The sequence below is a fragment of the Sitophilus oryzae genome, unplaced genomic scaffold (assembly GCF_002938485.1).
Source record: "Sitophilus oryzae breed Bouriz unplaced genomic scaffold, Soryzae_2.0 scaffold_381_pilon_pilon, whole genome shotgun sequence".
In the NCBI taxonomy this organism is placed as follows: Eukaryota; Metazoa; Arthropoda; class Insecta; order Coleoptera; family Curculionidae; genus Sitophilus; species Sitophilus oryzae.
In genome coordinates, this window is record NW_022146953.1 from 590,032 (window position 1) to 613,678 (window position 23,647).

The window sequence follows — 23,647 nt, forward strand, 5'->3', positions numbered from 1 at the left end:
AATAACTGTTTATATATTTACAATTTATTTATTCTTGTTTCCTAAAATATTTTGATTAAAAGAAAATATGTAAAATTGGGCAACGCTGTGCCGGTCAAGCTTAATCACGTGACTAAAAGTTTATTTGCAATGAACTGCATATTATGTTGAGTCAAAACAGATTAATGTTATTCTTATATTTGGGTAATATTCATGACATTCTATTTTCTGTTTTTTTTCCTTGGCTGAATCTACATCGAAGCCTCATTCCTAAGGGCCCGTACAAGCCGAAAGGGCAATTAATAATAAATAATAGCCACTCCGAATGGGAATAATACCCCGCGCCACGCCCACTTGACGCATTTATTTCAATTTCATATTTATTCGAAAAGGAAAGCGGCCCTTTCCCATGTTTCCATGGCCCTAAAACCCATAAATAATGAGGCGGAATGAGGAGGATTGTCTTCTTTACGACGATCGATATTGTTACATGGTCAAAAACAATGTTTGGTTCAAAGCACACTGTCTAGAAAGTCGATTTAAAAAAAAATCATCTATAACAAATCCTCATCTCTGTATATAACTTCTTTTAGAAAATATTTTCTATTTTTTTAGTAGATTGCGTAATTTAAAAAAAAGGGTATGTGTCCAAGAAACTAAAAGACAGTTGGCGATTGAGACGTAGGTACCCTGTCGTTTTTTGGGTCCCTGGAATTTTAGACCATGTATACTTGTAGATACGTCTCCTAAAATCTTGACTTCAACACTATACAGGGTGTATTTTAAAGAATTGCATGTATTTGAAAGGATAGTAGATCTGAACAAAAGATTTTTTTTTGGCATTTTTAAAATAATTTGAAAATAACCGAGTTGTTTTTAATTTTGAAAAATGAAATAAAGTAATGCTTATATTTTAACAACCTCTGGTATCTCAACTCTTCAATTTGCTTAAATCTTTTAGAACTTTGTATGAAACTTATTATTTGTATCAATATCAATAAATTGATATTGATACGGCACAAAATGATACGTATCTAGATGTGCCATGGTCTAGGGTACTCGGCGGTACCCGCGACGTTCCGATTAGACTCCTGCCGCCGTCGCATTGACAAACGAGGTGTCCGAAAGTGAGAGCACCTCTCGAATACTGATGAATCGATTTCTTGAAGCCGGTTGCCGCGCCGTGTTTGCATTTGGGGCACCTTTGTGTAGCCCGACCTGGCCACCCGTTTTACCTGATTTAGTGTCGTGTGATTTTGAAAAGGAAAAAATGAAGAAAGGCGAGAGAATGAACGGTAAAATATTGTCAGATGTCTGATTTCGTTTGTCAGTGAACAAGCATCATTAAATGTTGAATTAAATAATATTAAAACGGATTTGCTACAGAATTGTTACACTGAGAAATCCCTATATGTAAAAGGAACGTTGCGAATAGCCAAAAAATACAACATTAAATCTGGATCGACTCTAAAGGTGCGTCCACATTGCGCGTGATCCTGCTCGCCCTTTTCTTTCTGATTGTGCTTGTATCGGAGATACCCACATTCTTTAACTATTCCCTGTTGACTGTACTAACAATACAAATTAAATCATCCAGTATATCATCACTCCCTCACTGCATTAGCCCTAATAAAACGATAACCTAGATAACGAGGTACAGCTGATTCTTCTATAAACGAATTTATTAGAGAGTGTCTAGTATAAACTCTCTCCCATACCTCTTACACCCCTTCGTCTTGACCGAAAGGGGGGAGAGTACGCCCCTGCTAACGCGCGCCAAGATAATTACAGGCAACCGAAAACCTTTGACATACGACCTAGGTCGCTAACGAACCCATAGGCGGGGGTTATTGGGGGGTGGAATTGGCTAACCCCGGTTTAAGTTACTTAGAGATGTTATCAGAGAGTGAGTTACATCAGGAGGACAGTTTTTTCTGCATGGGAACGTTTTCTTTTTGTTAAAAAGTGTATCATATAGTTGTGGGTTCTCATCTGTCGATTATAACATATCTATATACAGTATGTCCCCGGATTGTCTTTACAAGAGGAAAAGTTTTTTTAATATTGATATTTTCAGAAAAATGTATTCTTCACAAAAATTTTTGCTTGTTCTAAGAAGAAAAAAAATAAAAAAACGAAAAGAGAAAATTAAAAAAAAACATGAAAGTATAAAAAAAAGAATGGCATTTTTCTCAAAATGTCAATAATAAAAAAGCTCTCTTGTAAAACTCCAGGAACATATTGAAAATTCTTGCCCTAACTTAGAGCAAGAATTTATATTGTTATGTGATTTTAAAGACTCATCAAATAAAAAAAACAACAGAGAAACATAATAAGTCTACAAAACATCCCCGATTCGTATAATAATAATTATATAATAGCTGTGGGTAATAAAAATACCTTTTGAAGTGTTGATTTTTTCTTCGCAGTTAGTGAATAACGAACTGTTCTTTTATGTTGCATCTAATGGAAACCCAAATGAAATAATATCACGAAATTTGCATTTTGATTGGTCTGGTTATGGTAGACATAGCAGCAGTAATAAATAGATTAATGTAGTTAGTATACACTGCAAAAAATCTAAAACTTATTTACTAGGAGAGATTGTAGAGATCAGAAAAATATGACACAACAATCAACAATCACACAAACAATTTTCTTCACAAAACCAAAACGTTTAAGCCCTATAGAGGGTTCTATATATTCAGAATGTACATAAAATGTTCGACAAATGGCTGAAATTGTATGTTTACTATATTTCTAAGAGAAAAACAAGCCCTATAACATAGGATACAACATTTTAATGAACAGTGCTTTCCATAAAATCAATAAAATGAAAAATAATAATATACGATATAATATACATGTATTGATTTCTTTCGAAAATCGACAACTATGAAACTATGAACCCTTCCCGGACACAAACGGTACATTGTGAGACAGGAAATTGTAGAGAGAAACAAGCCCTATAACATAGGATACAACATTTTAATGAACAGTGCTTTCCATAAAGTCAATAAAATAAAAATTATACGAAATAATATACATGTACTGATTTCTTTTGAAAATCGACAACTATGAAACTGTGATACCTTCCCGGACACAAACGGTACATTGTGAACAGGAAATTGTAGAGAGAAACAAGCCCTATAACATAGGATACAACATTTTAATGAACAGTGCTTTCCATAAAATCAATAAAATGAAAAATAATAATATACGATATAATATACATGTATTGATTTCTTTCGAAAATCGACAACTATGAAATTATGAACCCTTCCCGGACACAAACGGTACATTGTGAGACAGGAAATTGTAGAGAGAAACAAGCCCTATAACATAGGATACAACATTTTAATGAACAGTGCTTTCCATAAAATCAATAAAATGAAAAATAATAATATACGATATAATATACATGTATTGATTTCTTTCGAAAATCGACAACTATGAAATTATGAACCCTTCCCGGACACAAACGGTACATTGTGAACAGGAAATTGTAGAGAGAAACAAGCCCTATAACATAGGATACAACATTTTAATGAACAGTGCTTTCCATAAAATCAATAAAATGAAAAATAATAATATACGATATAATATACATGTATTGATTTCTTTCGAAAATCGACAACTATGAAATTATGAACCCTTCCCGGACACAAACGGTACATTGTGAGACAGGAAATTGTAGAGAGAAACAAGCCCTATAACATAGGACACAACATTTTAATGAACAGTGCTTTCCATAAAATTAATAAAATGATTTCTAGATTCTTTGAAAATGGGTAAAAAAATAGACATTTTTTGGGGTTATGAAAATTGACGATTTTCGTCATGTCACCGATTTGTTAAAACTGCTGTTATTTGCTAACTAAAAGGTGTAGAACAAGAAAATATAGCCCATTGTAGTCTTATGAGCACAGTAATGGATGTAGAGGACATTTTAACCTTCTTTATATAGCTGAATAACAAGGGTCGAAAAAAATAATTTTCTCACAAACCCAATGTTGCCCAGCCTTCAAAGGTGTATATATTCTGAATCTACATAAAATTTCCTACAAATGCTGGAATTTTCATCATTTTATGACTATGTTTTTAAGGCCTTCGAAAATGAGTTAAAAATTCCTCAAAAATGATATTTTTTTTGACTTTTTCCGTACTGGCTACAATCTTGGTATATTCTCAAAATTAATGAAATGAATTTACGTATAATCCATATAGCTCCAAGACATACACGGTATATAGTGAACCAACCCACGGCCGACCATTTCTAGGAAGAACCATCTTTCCCTGAACCTTCCTACATGGTGTGGTACCATATAAGCTTAGAGACGACGACAACACCTGAACCGAAGGCTATGGTTCTTTTTTGCCTCGACTCATCCTTTATTTTAGCGGTACTACACACTTGACAAAGGAGTAGTACTAAGAAAATACGTCAAGCAAAAGGTACAGTGAATTGTACTGACGTTGAACGCAAACATGTGTGTAATTTTAACCTTTGACATCTGTTTGGTGATCGTACCATAAATAATAAGTACCATTTTAGTCCGTAAAGAAAAAAGCATGGCTATATCTAACCACACTTTCTGTATATTTTTTCTATTTCCCATTTTGTGTAAGCAACTTACACTTAATATTTTCTCATTATTAATAAATAAATAATATAAATTAACATGAGACCGCCACCATTTATTACTTAATACAGCTACACCAATTAAATTAGAAGGCAATCAATTAGTCTTGACCGACGCCAGGCTAGACTTTCTGGCGAAATTGACTGACAGCCGTCCGGTTTCAGGGGGAGGACGCGCGAAAGAGGACAGACGAGGTAATTGGACGTCGCCTTCCGCCATTTTAGCGCCACCCAGTCGTCAAATAGACGATATTCCGTTCGTTTCCGCGTAATTGTACAGCGTGTTCTAGTTTGGGCTTGCATACGGTAAATAAGCAGTTAAGACGGATTGGAATACGGTTAAAAGCAAAAATGTTAAAAAATATATGAAAAATACGATGAAAGGATCAAGAATAATTGAAATACACTGAGACTGAGGTGCCAAAAAATTTAAAGTATTATATTTTATTTATTTTTGGCCATATTTAAAATATAGAATGTAATACTATCGTTCGTGACGTTGAACGAACTCTCTCAATCACTTGCCAATCAGATGAAAGAGATTGGTGACGTCACTACCGTATTTCGTAAATTACTGCATATTCTGTTTAGTAATTATCATTGTAATTTGATTTGGGGTTATAATTTTATTAAGGGACATCGATCAATGTCAAAATTAAAATTTGATTGTTCCCATAAAACAAAATTCAAATTTTTTATTGCAAAAATGCCTCAAAGGTTTAACCAAAATGAACGAGGTTATAAATGATTTTTCTCGAGAAAGAGACGCTGGTAGAACACTCTTTCCCGTGGGCGCCGTATACCGAGTGTTGCATCGTCGAACGGGACATAGGAAATCCCATGTAAATTTTAATGGGGTCAATTATTGGCTTCACTAATTATTTTAGAGAATAATTCTATTTAGGTTTATTGAAGAGCACTAAAACCCACATTTAAAAGAATAACTTTAGATATTTTTGATTAGCTCGTTTACGAGTTATCGCCGATTTCTTTTTAAATATTTCTCCTTTTTATGGCCCTGTATTTACTTATGAGCACCAGTCAAGGTAAAAGATAACTGTCAAATGAAGTTGTCATCTCAAAAATTTACCTATTTAGTGCTTTATTATTATTGAAAACTCATTCCTACATCGGAAATCTTAAAAATGTATTTATAAATACAAATTAATATGAATTAAAGTAAAATAAAGTAATCAATTACAAGCAGGTTAATTATAGTATTATTACAATATTCAATAACTTATTAATTTAGGTACTATTAAATTGTTAGAGCTTTAGGATTTAAGAAGACGTTCAAATATTCCCCCATCGACTGCTAGACAATAACCCAGGCGATCATAAAATTCTCTTCTTACATTCGCTAGTTGGTAAACTGAAATTCTATTGCATTCGGCAGAAATAGCACTTTTTAACTCGTCTAGATTTGGGTATTTTTTATCCTTGTATATCCTGTTTTTTAAATGGCCCCAGAGAAAGAAATCATTTGGCGACATATCAGGAGACCTTGCTGGCCAATTTACTGTATGATTCAGGCCAATAACGTTTCCGTTAAAACTATTGTCTAAATATTCCCGAACAGCCAGGGTACTATTTGCCGGGCAGCCATCCATTTGGTACCAAACTTCCTGATTTTCCCTAGCGGCATCATGTAAAGCAGATAAAATATGATTTTCGAGTAGTTCCAAATAATATTCTGCATTTAAATTTCGCGTAAAAAATAATGGCCCGATAATATTGTCCGAATCCCTGCCCAAACATTTACTTTCTGTGGATATTGCGTCATTGTTTCGACAAACCTGTGTTGGTTTTCTTTGTTCCAATATCGATAATTTTGAACATTGGGTTCATTATTTAAGGTAAACGTGCATTCGTCAGTGAAACATATGTTTTTTAAAAATTCCCTATCCGTGTTTGCTCTTTCCATCATATCAAAACAAAAAGCCTGTCGCCGTATTTCGTCCCTATCTCGTAGCTCTTGGTGTTTTTCATATTTGAAGGAATAGTATTTATGTCGTTTCAAAATTCAAAAAGCTGTGGTGTCATCTATTCCTATTTCATCCTCAAGTTTCCTTGTGCTGATCTTTCCATCGTTCTCTTCCACGCACAATAAAACTTCCAAGTCGGTATCATTTCTTGCATCTTCTCTTTGTTCCTGCCTTCCTTCACATCTGTAGTTATTTATTAGGGTACCTTTGGTCTCAAATATCTGGATATTCCTTGCGATTGTAGATTTTCCAGGTATCGGTCAATTCGGATACAGAGCAGCAAACATATCCGACACCTTTTGATAACTATTTCCTTGATAATACCATTTAATCATCAATACTTTTTCTTCGGTAGTGTCATTCATGGCTAATATGTTCGATGTAGGTATGAGTTTTTAATAATAATAATAAAGCACTAAATAGGTAAATTTCCATAGCCATAAGAAAGGAGAAATATTTAAAAAGAAATCGGCGATAACTCGTAAACGGGCTAATCAAAAATATCTAAAGTTATTGTTTTGAATGTGGGTTTTAGTGCTCTTCAATAAACCTAAATAGAATTATTCTCTAAAATAATTAGGGAAGCCAATAATTGACCCCATTAAAACTTACATGGGATTTCCTATGTCCCGCTCGACGATGCAATTGCGAGTTGCTGATGCTTTGAAAATAGGAATTTCAACAGTCCAAAATAACACAAAATAATAAATGCCGAAAAAAAACGGAACTCGCACAATCAATAATTTTCTAAACAATATGAACTGATCTCAGACACACCCTAAAACTCGTATTTGAGAAATAATGATGACGTAACGCTGAACACTCTTTAACAGACAAAGACAAAAACACATAATAACATCCATGATAACCCTTCTTCCATAGTAATATTAAACTTTCCCACTTTCTTTGATGTTAACCATTAAAGACAAACAAAAATAGAAAAGCCGTGGTGCTTCATGTAAATTTCAAACGAAATAAAATGCAAATGAAAAGGAAACTCAAACTTCCCCGTTCTCTCAAAAGCCCGAGTCAAAACCACAGGTGAGAAGCGTTTAATTTTTCATGGAAAACAGTCTGGAAAAACACCGCGGTCGGTTTTCCGCATGGGCCGAGGAAAGCCCATCATTTATTGAAGGGGGGAATTTTAACCCTTTCGGCTAAACACGTTAAAGGAAACTAGGAGCTTATTTATTATTAATCTGTGGGAAATTATGCAGGGACAAACGTATAGGTGGGTTGTATCGATTTGGGGGAAATTATAGGTATATCATAAAAAAAAGATGAAGAAAAAATGAGTGTGTCTTTTTATTTGATAAATCTGTCTTCTTTTGTTACTAATCTGTAAGTCGTATCTGCGTAAATATGTCGTCGACAATAGTTGGTCGAGTTTTTTAAACACTATACTTTTGAACACTCTATTTCTGATTTTTTGAAGATCCTAAAGCTGCAAGTTTGAAAAATAAATTATTGTGTCACCAAATCAAAGTGTAAAGAGACAAAGAGTTTGTTTACGTTTTGCTTGTATATGGTGATTAATAATAAGTCCATGTACCGATACGGATTGTCTATCCTTGATTTAGATCTATATTGGAATCAGCCGTATAAAATTTTCTCTATTAATGCTATACGCTCCAACGAATAAAAAAATCGGGACAAACACAAGACAGACCTTATAGGTTATGTTGAAGATAAGGTGCCCCAAAACGAATTTTGCCGTAAAAAAGTCTCTCGGGAGGAGCTCAGTCCCGGAGGGTCCGAGTCCCTTTTTCAGACGGCCGGCCGGCCGCGGCGCATTAAAAAATTAATAGAAGATTAAAGATATTAAGATTTATGGGTGTCCGCGAAGCTATTTTTTAATTGCTGCCCCGCCATATCGGATTCGACGAAAATAACCAAAGATGACACGATAAGGCTTCCCCGGCCCGATCAGAACTTTATACGGTTTTTTTTTTCTGTTTTCCTTGAGGAGCAATACCTCTCTCGCGAAACGTTTCCGAGATAATAAAGAACGATTTCTTAATCGAAAAACATCTTTTCTTGAAGAAAAAAACCGGTCAAAAGGATGCTGGAGTCGCAAAGAAGTGTTTCGTTTTGTGCCGATAGAATACAATTTTTTTTTAGGTTTAACAAGACAAATTTAATACCGATCGAGGGGTAAGACAAGGCGACACACTCTCCCCTAAACTATTCGTTGCTGTGCTAGAAAGTATGTTAAAAATTATAAACTGGGATTCAACAGGAATTAACATCGATGGCGCAAATTGATAAATCATCTCTGTTTTGCAGATGATATTGTTTTAATAACAGACAACATACAGGAAGCACAGAATATGCTGGATATGCTGAATGATGCTTCCGAAAAAGTCGGTTTGAAAATTAACTTATCAAAGACATGATACATGACAAACCTAGTACTGAGTGGTAGTTTAAACATTACTTTTATGGAACAAGTGCATATCTATACTAATATATAAAATCCTTAAGTGACTGACATACTGATTAATCACGATCCTGCTCAAGCCACTCAAGGTAAGAAGCTCAATTTTGGCATACAGGTTCATTCTAGGGTGTAGAGGTTCGATAAGAAGGGATTTTTCGAAATTCCAGTTCCAAGAGGGTGAAACCACCCCTCAAATATTACAGTATTTTTTATTTAAAAAACGGTCAAGTTTCCGAAAAAACGCTTAAACACGTATATCTTATTTTATTTTTTTACATATTTTAAGATTTTTTAAAAATGTATACAGGGTGTTTCAAAAAATCTGGTTATTGATTAATCACGATCCTGCTTAAAGCGCTTGACGTAAAAAGCTGATTTTTGGAAAACGGATTGACTTTAGGGTGTAGAGTTTCGATAAGAAGGGATTTTTCGAAACTCGAATTCTAAGGGGGTGAAACCACCCCTCAAATATTAGAATATTTTTTATTTAAAAACCGGTGAGTTTTTCAGAAAAACTTTTAAACACGTATATTATATTTTATTGCTTTACATATTTTAAGATTTTTTAAAAATTTATACAAGGTGTTTCATATCATTGTGTAATCACGATTCTGCTTAAACTGCTTGACGTTTAAAGCTGATTTTTGGCAAACGGATTGACTGTGGGGTGTAGAGGTTCGATAAGGAGGGGTTTCTCGAATCTCAAAACCCAAGAGGGTGAAAACGCCCCTCAAATATTACAATATTTGTTATTTAAAAAACGGTTAGTCTTTCGGGAAAACGCTTGGACAAGCATAATTTATTTGTTTTTTTACATATTTTGAAATTTTTTAAAAAACCATACAGGGTGTTCCAAAAAGTTAGGTAATTTCTTAACCACGATTCTGCTTAAACTATTTGACGTAAAAAGCTTATTTTTGGCAAACGGATTTTCCGAAAGTCAAATTCCAACGAGATGAAACTACCCCTCAAATATTACCAAGTTATATAATAATATCGCCAAATTGTTTTTCCTCATGCTGACATAAATGTGAGAAAAATTTATCCAGTTTGTATGTTAATGGAAATTCTTGCTTTGCTTTATCATCATCATTACAAAGGATTAATTCGACGCGAACGAAGTTGGGAGTTACACTTCATAGCATACGAAATCGAACAGGAGTAAGAGATGCGGTGATATCTGTCTTACATCTTAAATGGAATTGGGCAAGACGTGTGTCTAGGATAACAGATGGTCGGTGGACAAAGAGACTTGTGGAATAGAGAGCAAGACACGAGGTCTATAGAAGCAGAGGACTGAGGACGACCTCCTAGTCGATGGACAGATGACATTAAGAGGAAACTGGATTCAAGTGGCACAAAATAGAAAGAAATGGCTAGAGTTGAGAGAGGTTTTTGTTCAGTAGTGGACGGAATAAGAATTTAATGATGTAGTGTACAGTCTTACTATATGGGACACCTTGTATATCATTGTTAAACTATAGTAACACTGTTCTGACAAAATTCCCATCGACACTGTTCGAAAACGTTAGTTAATAACCATTACCGGAAGTCAAGACGGCTAATTTCCTAATTCATCTTCATGCCGGCTACTGCGCTTTTACTCTTCGGTACCACCGCGTAGTACCACTCGGAGCGCACAAGGTGGAACCACACCAAAACGAACACGATTCGTCTCGGTACCACCGTGCGAGACGCAATTTCGGATTAGACTCGCGCAATTACGCATTCGATTCGTTTTATTACTCGCGCGGTACTACCCAAAGACTTTTTGTCTAAATTAACGCCTTGATGTTTCTTTTCTTTGGCTTGTCGCTGCCTCGCCGGGGCTACCGAAGTGTTCCGCACAGCGGCATCCGCTTTGTTCACGAATTAAACCGGGTACTGTCTTTGGTACTGCTCGATGGGTGATGGTTTCCATATTAATGATACCGGCGAGAAGTTAAATTAGATTTGAGGGGTACGAAAAGGAAGGATAGCGTGAGATTTGGACTGGTTGTTGAGTTGAATGTAGTAAATATGTATTGCATCCCAAAAGTCATTAATCAGAAAATTCAAAAACGTTGGACTATTCAAATTTCTCTCAAAAAATATGGACCAATGATTCTATCATCAAGTATGCCACACCACACATTTAATTTCTGAGAATACTGTCTTCTTGTATTGATCACCCATTCAGGGTTTTCGACTGCCCAGAATCGCGAATTTTGAGAGGATACTACTCCGTTTGTACTAAATGTTGCCTCATCACTAAATAAAATTTCTTTTAAGAAATTTCTATTATTTAAATACTCTGCTTGAGCCCATAAGCAGAATTCTAATCGTCTAACATCATCTCCGTTTTCCAAAGTGTGTAAAATCTTTGGTTTAAAGGGTTTAACTTTATTAGTTCGCAAACATCTCCTAATATTTTCCCTTGGTATATCCAAATCAACACTGGCGCCTCTAATGCTTGCACGAGGATTGTTACGAAAATATTCTAATATTTCCTCATTCCGCCTATTTATTCAATGTTCCGGCCTTCTGTTTTTTAGTAAGTATTTTGACACACAACCAGTTTCATTAAAAACTCTATTTATTCGTTGAACCGTGCTTCTACTTACTGCAGGTCTGTCGGGATGTCTGTTGTTAAATTCTCTGGCAGCTTCTCCTGCTTGAAGATAGTTATCACCCACTAAACGAATAATTTCAATTTTATCCCTAATATTTAATTGTTCCATAATGCAAATAATATTTCTTGATACAACACTTTTCTGCGTGCTATTAAATTAATATTCAATTCTACGCTGCAAGACAGCTGATAAAACCCATTGTTGTGGATTGTTTTTTTCAAGGGTTACGTGATAACTCATCGTTAAATTGGCAAAAATAGGGAATTATTTAATTTAACTGCAGAATTATTAATAATTAATATTTTTAAACGAAATTTGGTACAGAACTGTTTTGGGGGATGCCGAATGTAGGGGTGTACTCAAATTTTTTGAAAAAAAATCGTTAATATGATTTTTCAAATTTTTCACCACAAAAACTTTATTAAGTAGGCCTTGTTTTTTGTGAAATAACATGACATTGAGCCCTAAAGTACATTTTTTGAAACTTTATATTTGAAAAAAAATCATCAAAATCGGACTATAAACACAGATTTTATGGAGGGTGCCCGGTCTTGAGTGGGTCACACTGTATGTCATAATATTTTAATTTTTTTTCTATAGCAACTATTGAAATTGCCTTATATCTATCCAAAATAGTAGATAAAATAGTACTAGATAATGACACTTTAACAGCGAGGATAGGTTAAAAACTTTATTTCTTCCCGCACGTTTTTCAATTGCTTCCATTTTTGAAAATGTTTATATTCCTTTTCATAATTTATTCGGGATTTAAATGGAAGTAGTTTGGATATGGCGTAAATTATGCGCCATATCCAAACGCGCCGGATATGGACGATAAAATTGAATTTTATCGTTTTGTATAAAAAAATAACTATAAATATGTATGTAACACATATAATTTAAATTAATATAATGCAACTTTATATTAAAGAAACATTTATACATTCGCAAAATACAACAAAATCTAATAATATATTGAAAACAATGAAAATTGAATTAAAATTAAAAAAAAAATAAGCACGATTCCTTGTGTCAAAATTAGATGGTTAATTTTTACACCATTTGATGACCGATGGCGCCTCTAGTATTTGTTCGCACGGTTAGTCTTTAACTCTCTTTATAGCCATTAAAGAAAAAGTTCTAAAGGGGGATGTTTTGTGTTTTAGACATTGTCAATGATTGTAAGTTCTTAAGTAGTATAAAGTATAATAAAACCACTAATTTATTCTACCGAATGAAGCTTTAGAATATAACTGAGTAATACCTAAGTATAATTGAATTCAGGGTTTTGTTAATTTAACGAAAGAACTGACTTAATTGAATTGTCTATTAAATTAAATAATAAAGCTGAATTGGAATGATTTCGTATGTTTTTTGTGGCTGAACTTGTCCTTTTTTGGAGCGGCAATGGCTCTATTATTTTTTGAACATTACCCAGTTTAACGAGAAGAGATGAACTGCTGCTAGATCAATGTGGCGATCATAAAGAGGCACCAGGGACGGGGTAAGGAGAAGGTATTAAGGCCATCGGTCCCCATTCTTCGCCGTAAAAATGCCCGCGAGATCGTCCCGCTTTGATGCGATGCCGCGCGCCGCTTTTTGCCCGGACGTTTCGAGCCCGAAAAATGCGCCCGCGCATTCCGCGCGTCCGCCAGCAGATGGACGCCGACATTCCCGAGGAAGGCGGAAAAAATCGCCGTCGAAATGCCGCGTTTTCGACGGTTTCGCGGCCGCTTTCTGTCGCCAAGGAGGAAATATATGAGAAAAGAAAGTCGAACTTAGCCCTAGATTAAATAAGACTTGTAGAATTGGTCATCCAGTTCAAACTGTTCCAGTGTTCCACTTATTATATAACAAAAGCATCTTGGTTACAGCTGGATTTCGATATTTTGACTTCCTCCCATCCATCCTTCCTGCCATTTTTCCATGAGTTGCGCTCTGGCTTCGCTTTTTGTCGAATCATTGTAGACTTCATATCTCTCTTGTATCAGGAGATCAATCGGAGGAATACCTCTGTAATCTCCTTAGTTTCACCAGTCTACTCTGATATCTAGTAGCTGTATACCATGCCGGCGCTGGATACAATATTTGTGAGCGTAAGACGCTTGCTAAAATGCGTCTTTTAGACGGTCTGGGACCTCTTATTTTTGGCAATGATAAACTACTTTACTTTTTCGTGTCCGGATTAATATTAGTTTTTTAACCCAGTAATGGGCTACGTCCAATGCTTCCCGTTTAGCCAGCCATAGGTCATCGAGGGTACATCTGTGGGGACACGCAGGACATTGAAGAAGATGTTCCATGTCCTGAAAGGCACCGCAGTCGCATTTGTCGCCATTTCTATTCAGCAAACCAAATTCATATATCTACAAGTTATCCTAAAATAAAATAAAGAACTACTTCTTCGTTTTTTTAATTATATCGAGCCTTATTAGCCATCGTAGTGTAGACATAACCTTCACAAATTCATACACACATCAAAACAATCTGCTTCCGTACCCTAACGGAGGTAAAAAGGACGTAACTGGATACGAACACTATCCTTTTTTAATTAGATTAGTGTAAAGGAGACACAGTGATACAGGATTTGTTTACACTTATATCGAATTAAGGATCATTTTGCCCATTCAACCAAACGAAGAAGAAAAAAAAAGAATTTGATGAAATTTGATATTTTTTCGAGTTTAGGAAGCTGAGGGACTAGAATAAAAAAACGTGCAATAAAATAGACATAAGTTTTTTCAGATTTCTTATTTCTCTTTTTGGGTATACAAGGTGTCAAAAAATAGTGTACCTAACGTGTAAATGTCTTTTAAAGCAATTTGAGTCTGTGGATGATTATCACACTCTGTATATTTAGACTATATTTATTACTTTTATTTTATAAAAAACTTTCAAAAGAATCAAGTACATTTTTTCCAAACTTAAAACTAATAATTTAAAAACTATTTTCTATTAAATTAAAATTCGATCAATCAATTTTTTAACAAAGATTCCCTTCCGATGTTGCCGACGTGATTAAAAATTCACCAAATTCACGGAATATTAAAGCGAACAATCGCATTAAACTGATACTTTCTTCAAAGCTTCTTTTTGGTAGTAATATCGTTTTAATTTGTTGCATGGGGAAGTTTCGTAAGCTTAGAGAAAGAAAAAAAACGAAAGAGGTAGAGGAGTGAGAGGAAAGGAAACAATTACAATCTAAAATGGAGATTAATGACGATCTATTTGTAATAAATGATTGAGGTGGGCAATGAGGCAGCACGAATTGATTTTCTATTGATTAACGTTTAAAGCCGTAACGACAATAACGAAAAACGATTTGGTTTTGTCAATTCTTGTTTTGGTTTGTGTGGATTTTATATAACGAAGTAGATATAGTATATCTTCTCTGTTTGTATAGGTACTTTATATTATAAAGTCTCTATACTGGATGGGTTCAGTAGATAAAAATAAAAGAGTGCACTTATTTTCTCAGTTTCTAAGGAACTTAACTTTTTAACGTCTAGAAAAGCCTATTAAGCCCTTTTTGAGTTCCAGTCTGGGATACTTGCTGCGCAACAAAGTCTGATAGTATTTTCAGACTTCAAAAGAGAGCAGTTCAATATTTATGGGGACTGAACAGTAGAACTCACTACCAGAATTTCTTTAAAATTTTCAAAATACTAACTCTTCCTTCTTTATTCATTTTTGAATCCCTTTGCTTAATCCGCAAGCACATATCTGATATTTACAAAAGGTCATCTCACACTTTTTGTTGATGTTGAATTTTGATCATCTCACACACTGGTTAAAAGTCTAGCCCCATTTAATATTTAATATTTTATAACTCTTACATGATTATATTCATTTACAATTTTCCTATTGTAAAATTTTATCGATACGCCTTTTTTTGTTCTGCAATGTTCATGCATGTTTTATTTGTAATTTTAATGACGTAAATTTTTTTGAATTGATTTGTATTGTATGATATTTTTTATTATTTGTATATTTTTTGTGCTTTTGTTTGTTTTGTAAATGCTTTGTCGATGAAGCTATTTTGGCTTTTTGTACAATAAAGCGTTATTTATTATTATTATTATTTATTTCGAAACATGTCGAATTTAGCGCGTCTGACGAGCATTGGACGAGTCTGTTTAAAACTACTGAGTGAGAAAATATACAATTTCGCAGTTTTTTACATAAAAATGTCTTTTGGTAAGAGCAACCGTTCTCAAGATGTTTGGTTCAAAGGTTCAAGATCAAGGAAAAATGGAAGTTATCCCTGATACAATTATTACTATAAGATCTAAGATATTAAATATGGTTTGACTCACCTGTGTCTGAGTGAGCCCTAAGCTGGCCGCCAACTCGGCCCGTTCCGGTAATGCTAGGTACTGCGTTCTTTGGAACCTCCTGTTCAATTGTTGCAATTGAAGACTGGAGTAAATGGTACGAGGTTTGCGCATTTTCTTGCCTTTGCCCCCCGTAGGCCTCTCCAAAGACAGACATTTTTCTAGAACATTTAGAAAAAAAGACAAGTTAAAAATAATGGATATAAATTAATTATAATCTATATAACTCTTCTAGGCTATTTGAGAGTGTGTTGTTGCTTGAACATAATTTTTTTATATTATAATATAAAAAAAGTCAAAATATACATAAAACCAAAGAAAGCAGAAAAAAAAAACAAATTTTTATCGTCTTGTATAAAAAATAACTATTATATCATCTAGAAAAAAACAACTAATTTCTAATGAAGGATTTGTTTGGTAAATTAATGAAATAAACTTTGTAGAAATATATTTTATAGTTCCACTAATAATTATATAAAATATTGGCATTTTTCTAAGAGCAATAAATCATTAAATTTATACAAACTTAATAAGATAATAAAGAATGAGACAAACGATGCAGAAAAAGCGGAAAACTAGACAGCTCAAACGCAGTACTCGGCAGTACGTATTCTATTTGTACGTACATATGTAATGAACGCTGGCTACATTCTCTGTAGTCGGCGCCTTTGATCTTTTGCGAAACGAAAATTACATACGTCTGACGAAACTCTGGCTATCCAACATGTATAGCTATATGAATTTATGCGAATATTATTTTTCACCATTTTTTTTTACTTAAGTTAGTTTGGTTTTCTTCTATTTTGTCTTATTTACTGATAATCAATACGCTTGTGTGCCAGTAGGTATTTGTATTAATCAGAACGAAGTGAAAGAAATCGTACCATACGATCGAAAAATACGGCATCAAAAATGCACTGAAAAAATTATACTAATATATAAAATCCTTAAGTAACTAACTCACTGATCCTGCTCAAACCACTCAACGTAAGAAGCTCAATTTTGGCATACAGGTTCATTCTAGGGTGTAGAGGTTCGATAAGAGGGGATTTTTCGAAATTCCAGTTCCAAGAGGGTGAAACCACCCCTCAAATATTACAATATTTTTTAGTTAAAAAACGGTCAAGTTTCCGAAAAAACGCTTAAACACGTGTATTTTATTTTGTTTTTTACATATTTTACGATTTTTTAAAAATGTATACAGGGTGTTTCTAAAAATCTGGTCATTGATTAATCACGATCCTGCTTAAAGCGCTTGACGTAAAAAGCTGGTTTTTGGAAAACCGATTGACTTTAGGGTGTAGAGGTTCGATAAGAAGGGATTTTTCGAAACTCGAATTCTAAGGGGGTGAAACTATCCCTCAAATATTAGAATATTTTTTATTTAAAAACCGGTGAGTTTTTCGGAAAAACTCTTAAACACGTATATTTTATTTTGTTGTTTTACATATTTTAAGATTTTTTATAAATTTATACAGGGTGTTTTATACAATATGACCATTGAGTAATCACGATTCTGCTTAAACTGCTTGACGTTTAAAGCTGATTTTTGGCAAACGGATTGACTGTGTGGTTCGATAAGGAGGGGTTTCTCGAATCTCAAATTCCAAGAGGGTGAAAACGCCCCTCAAATATTACAATATTTGTTATTTAAAAAACGGTTTGTCTTTCGGGAAAACGCTTGGACAAGCATAATTTATTTGGTTTTTTTACATATTTTGAAATTTTTAAAAAATCATACAGGGTGTTCCAAAAAGTTGGGTAATTTCTTAATCACGATTCTGCTTAAACTGCTTGACGTAAAAAGCTTATTTTTGGCAAACGGATTTTTCGAAAGTCAAATTCCAACGAGATGAAACTACCCCTCAAATATTACCAAGTTATATAATAATATCGCCATATTGTTTTTTCTCATGCTGACATAAATGTGAGAAAAATTTATCCAGTTTGTATGTTAATGGAAATTCTTGCTTTGCTTTATCATCACCATTACGAATGAATATTTTTTAAAATAGTACCACTGGTCGTCACCGGTACTATTTTTTTAAACAAAGTTTTTTTTTAACAAATACGTATAGGAAAAAAAGAGTTCATCGCCGGGTGGCCTTAGCCTACTAGGAACACGCTAACACATGTCCGAGTAGTACTCTGTGGTGGTTCTAGTACGTAACTCTCAAAGTGAATTACCATGTTCTAACGACGCTATCGGTCGAACGAAGGTTAATATTGTTCAATAAAACGGTTTATCGCATCGGCAGCGAGTACAGAAACGTCGTATTTTGATCGTTGTCGTCGTCAGGGAAAAAAACGAGTACCAGTACTACCTTACACACACGATATACACGCCAATGTCGACGCAAAGTACCTTGTCAAACATCAAAATGCGATTAATTGGACTATAATTTGTTCGAATAACAAAAAAATACCATAAACTGGCGTAATAGGTCGGTAGAAGTTCTAATCCGAGGTAAAATAATGACATTGCAATAAACAAAATACTATACGGTCGAGAAAAAAAAAACGGCGTCAACGATGGCTATGAAATGAAGATCATTATCAATTGAAGGGTCCAGGGGAAAACGTGATATACGATATGTTTTATAATATTATAGTAGATCTAATTGGTCCTTACAGAATATATAAACTGTGCGGGGCAATAAGGTATGCCTATAGTAACAATATACATACAGGGAAAGAACCTGATAACCAGCAGCCGTCGATAGTCCAAGAAAATAGACCTCCAAATACGAAGTTTTGGTACAAGAACGATAAACTAATAGGATTGCTCATAGACGTACATTCGCCTCTTCCCGCGCTTCAGCTGACAGTTGTGACGTCATTGTAGTCCTTGTCATGATAGTGTGTATTATTAGTTGCCTATGGTAAACTTATAAAAATAACAGCTGAGAAATTTTGAGTTCATTATTTTGACAATTTTAAATGTTTCTAAAGTTTTTAGACCTATAGAGTGTTTAAATACGTTCATTTTGTGTTGCGGATTGTGACAAAGTGCTTACTAAGTGCCTACGATATTGTTTATTAATTATTTTAAAGCAAAATATGGAAGTACTCTAAAAAGAATGCCTGAAAAAGGTGATGCTGGGAGCTGCTGTTCTTAAAAATGCATTATCCGAGTATTTAATACGATTTATACAGTCAATTTTCTATACTGCATACATATAAGGTGTTTAAATAAATAAACTAAATAATGAACGTTTTGCATCCGGCAACCAATAATGCACGCGTGTGTATTGTTGGTTGTCGGATAAGGACTAATAACCATGACAAGGACTACAATGACGTCACAAAGCGAGCAGTTTTCGCATGCACCTGGCTGACACTTTTGGCTGAATGAGCAGTCCTATTAGGTTAACTGTTCTTGGTTTTGGTAGTAGAAACAGTAAGGACTAGAAAGAAAAAGTTCAAATAAAAGTTGTAGAGCGACCAATTTTACATAAAAATGGTCTCTATACTTTTTTTACTTAGATCAAAATTAACCGAGATAGGGTGACTAGAAGGTAGAGGACAGAGCTTTTATTGAAACATTTTTTTCAAAGTTCTTACCGTTCTCTGAAATTTGCTAACAGGTGAATTTAAAAAAAAATCTTAATTGAAATTTATAATTCTCCGAAATAATTGAATAAAAATGTTAAATATATGATTTTTTTAGCAACTTGTATTTTTTTTAAATTTCTACTATCATCCCCTAGCTTCTAGCCACCCTATCTCGGTTAACTTTGATCTGAGCAAAAAAAGTGTTGAGATCATTTCTATGTGAAATTTGACGCGCCACAACTTTTATTTGAACTTTTTTTTCCTAGTTCTTACCGTTTCTCCGAAATTTAAAAAAAATATTTTTTTTTAAATTTATTTCACTCCTTGAAGGGAAATGACCCTTTGAAAAATCCTGAGTCATGAATATTTATACTATTTATACTTTTTTATACTACTTGTATTCTATACTTTTTTTTAATATTTTATATATTTTATACTCTATCAGCAAAAATATATTAAAAAAAGTGAAAATTAAAATTTAATTTTAAGTAAAATTTCTTATAATTTTCCATACAGTATATTTATTTAAAAAACCTGATAAAACAACTACGCAATTAACTTTTTACAAAAAAAATTCCTGTAAGAATTGGTATTTGTCAAAGGAATGCAACCCATCAGCTTGTCGAATATATTCATTCCAACATGAAAAAAAACTAAAAACATCATGTTCACGTGCTCGCGTAAAATGGACGTATGTTTTTTTAAATATTTTTCATCCGCTCGTAGAGGAAAATTCAAGGAAATGTATACATAATAATATTGATTGATAGATGCGTTGCGATTAAAAATAGTCGTGAATCAGTGCATAGAGCATCGAAGTTTGTAGAGGAGTAATTGTCAAAAATTAAAATGATAACGAAGATTTTGTTTTGTTTTAACATTGTTACGTTCACAGAATTTAAAGAAGATGTAGAACGAGTAGAAGCAAGAGACCATTGTAAACCCTTAATATTCGCTATAAACCTTCACACATTCTTGTACAGAAATAAACGCTCTGCAAAAAAGGTCTCTGACAATTTTTCGATAAACCTACCCCTTCAAAAGTTATTCACGGTTAAAGTTAACCACTCGGTAAATTCCTAAATTTTTCAACTTAAAATTCATGGCTGCGAGGGAGCAAGATCGAAAGAAAAAAAATATTTGCAAATTCCCATGTAATTTAAATGAAAAATGAGCCGCCTTTGAGGCAAGGTCTATTGTGAATATTAAGGGTTTGCAATGGTCTGTTATTTTTTTAGACAATAAACTAAAAATTTAGAGAGCGTCAAAAATTATTCATTTTTTTTAAGTAATTACTCAGATAAAAAAAATCAGGTACCACTATTAAATATAGAAAAAAACATATTTTTTCTTGCGATTATTTTTTGTATTTCGTAAAAAAAATAATGTTTTACCAAAGAACACTTGATGAACTTTACGAAAAATAAAATATTTTAGGTTTTTGGACCATTTTTTTCGTGATAAAATACCTATAAAAAATTTATTTTGGAAGTTGTCATATACGATTTGAAGTTGAACTTTAACCTTCGATAACTTTCAAACGAGTGGATTAAATGAAAAATCATATCAGACCTTTTTTGAAGACCGTTCAATTTCCTACAAGAATATGTAAAGATTCTTAGAATACGCTGATTTGTTATAACGAAATAAAATTCCAAAAAAATTGTTTCCGCGTGTTGCTTAAATGGGAAACAGAAAATCACGATGAAACACCTCCTAATATTAATATTAAGAGCTCAAACTTGGCCAGAATTTTTTTTCATCATTGTGAACGATATTTTTAAATTAATTGAAAAGAAAAAAATTCTGGACCACTTTGTATAGCTTCTGAGTACTGTAGTACATTGTATGACACTTGTATTACTATATCCATCACTATTTAAAGGCGTTATTCAAATTTCAGACATAAAATAACAAGTTTTAAGTAATAAATACAAGTTTATTGATTGATAATTCAATATTACGACATTTTTATATTTTTACTAGTCGAGAACTTATGACATAATCGTGTCCCCGTCACTGATTTTTTTACTCATTCTTTTTTCTCTGTTATTGTGATTAAATGTGGTTTCTAAGCGTATGTTTGCCGACACATACATCAGTCGTGATCATAGTGATGCTGTTCTGTGGTTTTCTCAGGAATCTCCATAGATAGAATGTTTATAATACAGAATATACTTCGGTAGCTTGAATGCTGGTTTGGTTTGGATTTCTCTTGAATCACTCGCGCAATTGGATTCTGATTAAAACGGATGTTTTTTTTGTGTATAGCAACTATTTATGATTTATATTTAATATATATCAATTGTTAAATTCACCGACTATATATCAAGAAGCCCCTAAAAATTTGTGTCTTATAATTTGTGTCTTTGGATATTCGTTATTCCACAAGAATAAATCAACAAATCATAGAGGATGTGGTTCAAAATGAATCTTTTCACTGATACTATGGAATAGTAAGTTAGTCAAAAAATTCCTAGTAACTAATACTTTAATGAATATGATATCTCTCTAATAAAAACCACTACAAAGGAAAATATGAATAACGATGAAACAATTACTAAGAAAAAATATGTCAATTGAATTGAATAAAAATATTATACTATTTAATCTAATTGAGAGATGAATCTGTAAAATGATAGAGAGATATTATAAAGTATAAAAAGAAAAAAATATTTTATTTTGTTACCATGAAATCTGAAAATATTTTCTAAAAAATTTCTGTTTTTTTTTAATTTAAAATATTATTGATTTCAAAATAATTATGTGTGTTTTTCTTAATAACAACAACAAAATGGCATACCATCAATGTCAAAACAACTTCTGGCTGCGATAATAAATTAATATTAACGTGTAATTTGTCGGAGAAGGTAATAATTATTTGTTTTCCCGCATAATTATTGTAGAATTGCAGTTTGGAGCTCTCTGCCAATAATCTAGTCTATATTTTATTAAGCAGAAGATCGATGGTTTTATAATAGTATATATGAAAATAATTATAAATAAAAAATTAAAATAAATTCACACAGAAGTGTTTGTTTTATTTATCATGGAGTTAGAAAAATATGTAATAAAAATCTAATTATTATTGCTTAATATATACAGTATGTCCCCGTATTTTGACAACAAAAGGCCAATAATAAGGAAGTTTTTTCTCTTGTAAAGACAATCCGCGGACATACTGTAGATGGTCTAGAAAAAAATAGTTGATCAACAAAAATAATTTATAGAAAAAATGTATAAATTTAGATTTATTAATTTAAAGCCTTTTATATTCTATAAAAGCGTTTATAGAATATATTTTATAGAATGTATAAATTAAAAAATTGGTTATTTTTTATACAAGACGATAAAATGGTATTCAACGCCGACAAACGCCATATCCAAATTACTACCATTTAAATCCCGAATAACTTATGAAAAGGAATACAAAATTTTCAAAAATGGAAGCAATTAAAAAACATGCGAGAAGGAATAAAGTTTTTAACCTATCCTCGCTGTTAAAGTACTATTTTATCTACTATTTTTAATAGATATAAGGCAATTTTAACAGTTGCTATGGAAAAAATATATTTATTATAAATATAACATATTTTAATGCGTTAAAAGAATAACAAATCTTACTGAAATTACCAGGAATTCTAATAAAATCATTGTTAATTTACTTGAGTAAAATTTATGGACAAAAATAGTAAATTTCTTAAACAAAACAGACGTTTATTTCTGCTTCTAAGCTATTATGCTTAATCAAATTGCCTTATAAGTAACGAATGGCTATTAAGTTGCAAAAGGTTTATAAATAAAGTATTTAAGTACTTAGATTTGTCTTAATAATGTTGATATTAAATTATTCATTTTTTAATTAATATCTTTTGGGAATATTATTGCCCCTTGTATTCTTTATTTACTGATGAATTTGTATGGTATAAAGGGATTACAGATAATATAAAGACTGTTTAGCCATTGTTCAATGTTTCGTCATAATTATTTGTCAAATATGAGTTTTAGGGTGTGTTAAATTTTAAGTACGTTCCTATATTTTTGATTGAGAGGGTTCCGTTTTTTTCCGGCATTTATTCATTTTTTCTTGAACTCTTCAT

The 23,647-nt window shown here is 32.9% G+C and overlaps 1 protein-coding gene across 2 annotated transcripts in view; it reads right to left on the minus strand.

Moving 5' to 3' along the window:
* Positions 1-23,647, minus strand: part of LOC115885364 (homeotic protein distal-less-like) — a 96,259-nt gene that overhangs the window by 66,668 nt on the left and 5,944 nt on the right. For both annotated transcript variants that reach the window (XM_030904261.1, XM_030904260.1), the window contains exon 2: positions 15,975-16,153. In XM_030904261.1, the coding sequence (XP_030760121.1) occupies positions 15,975-16,153 (179 nt within the window). The remainder of the gene's footprint in view (positions 1-15,974; positions 16,154-23,647) is intronic.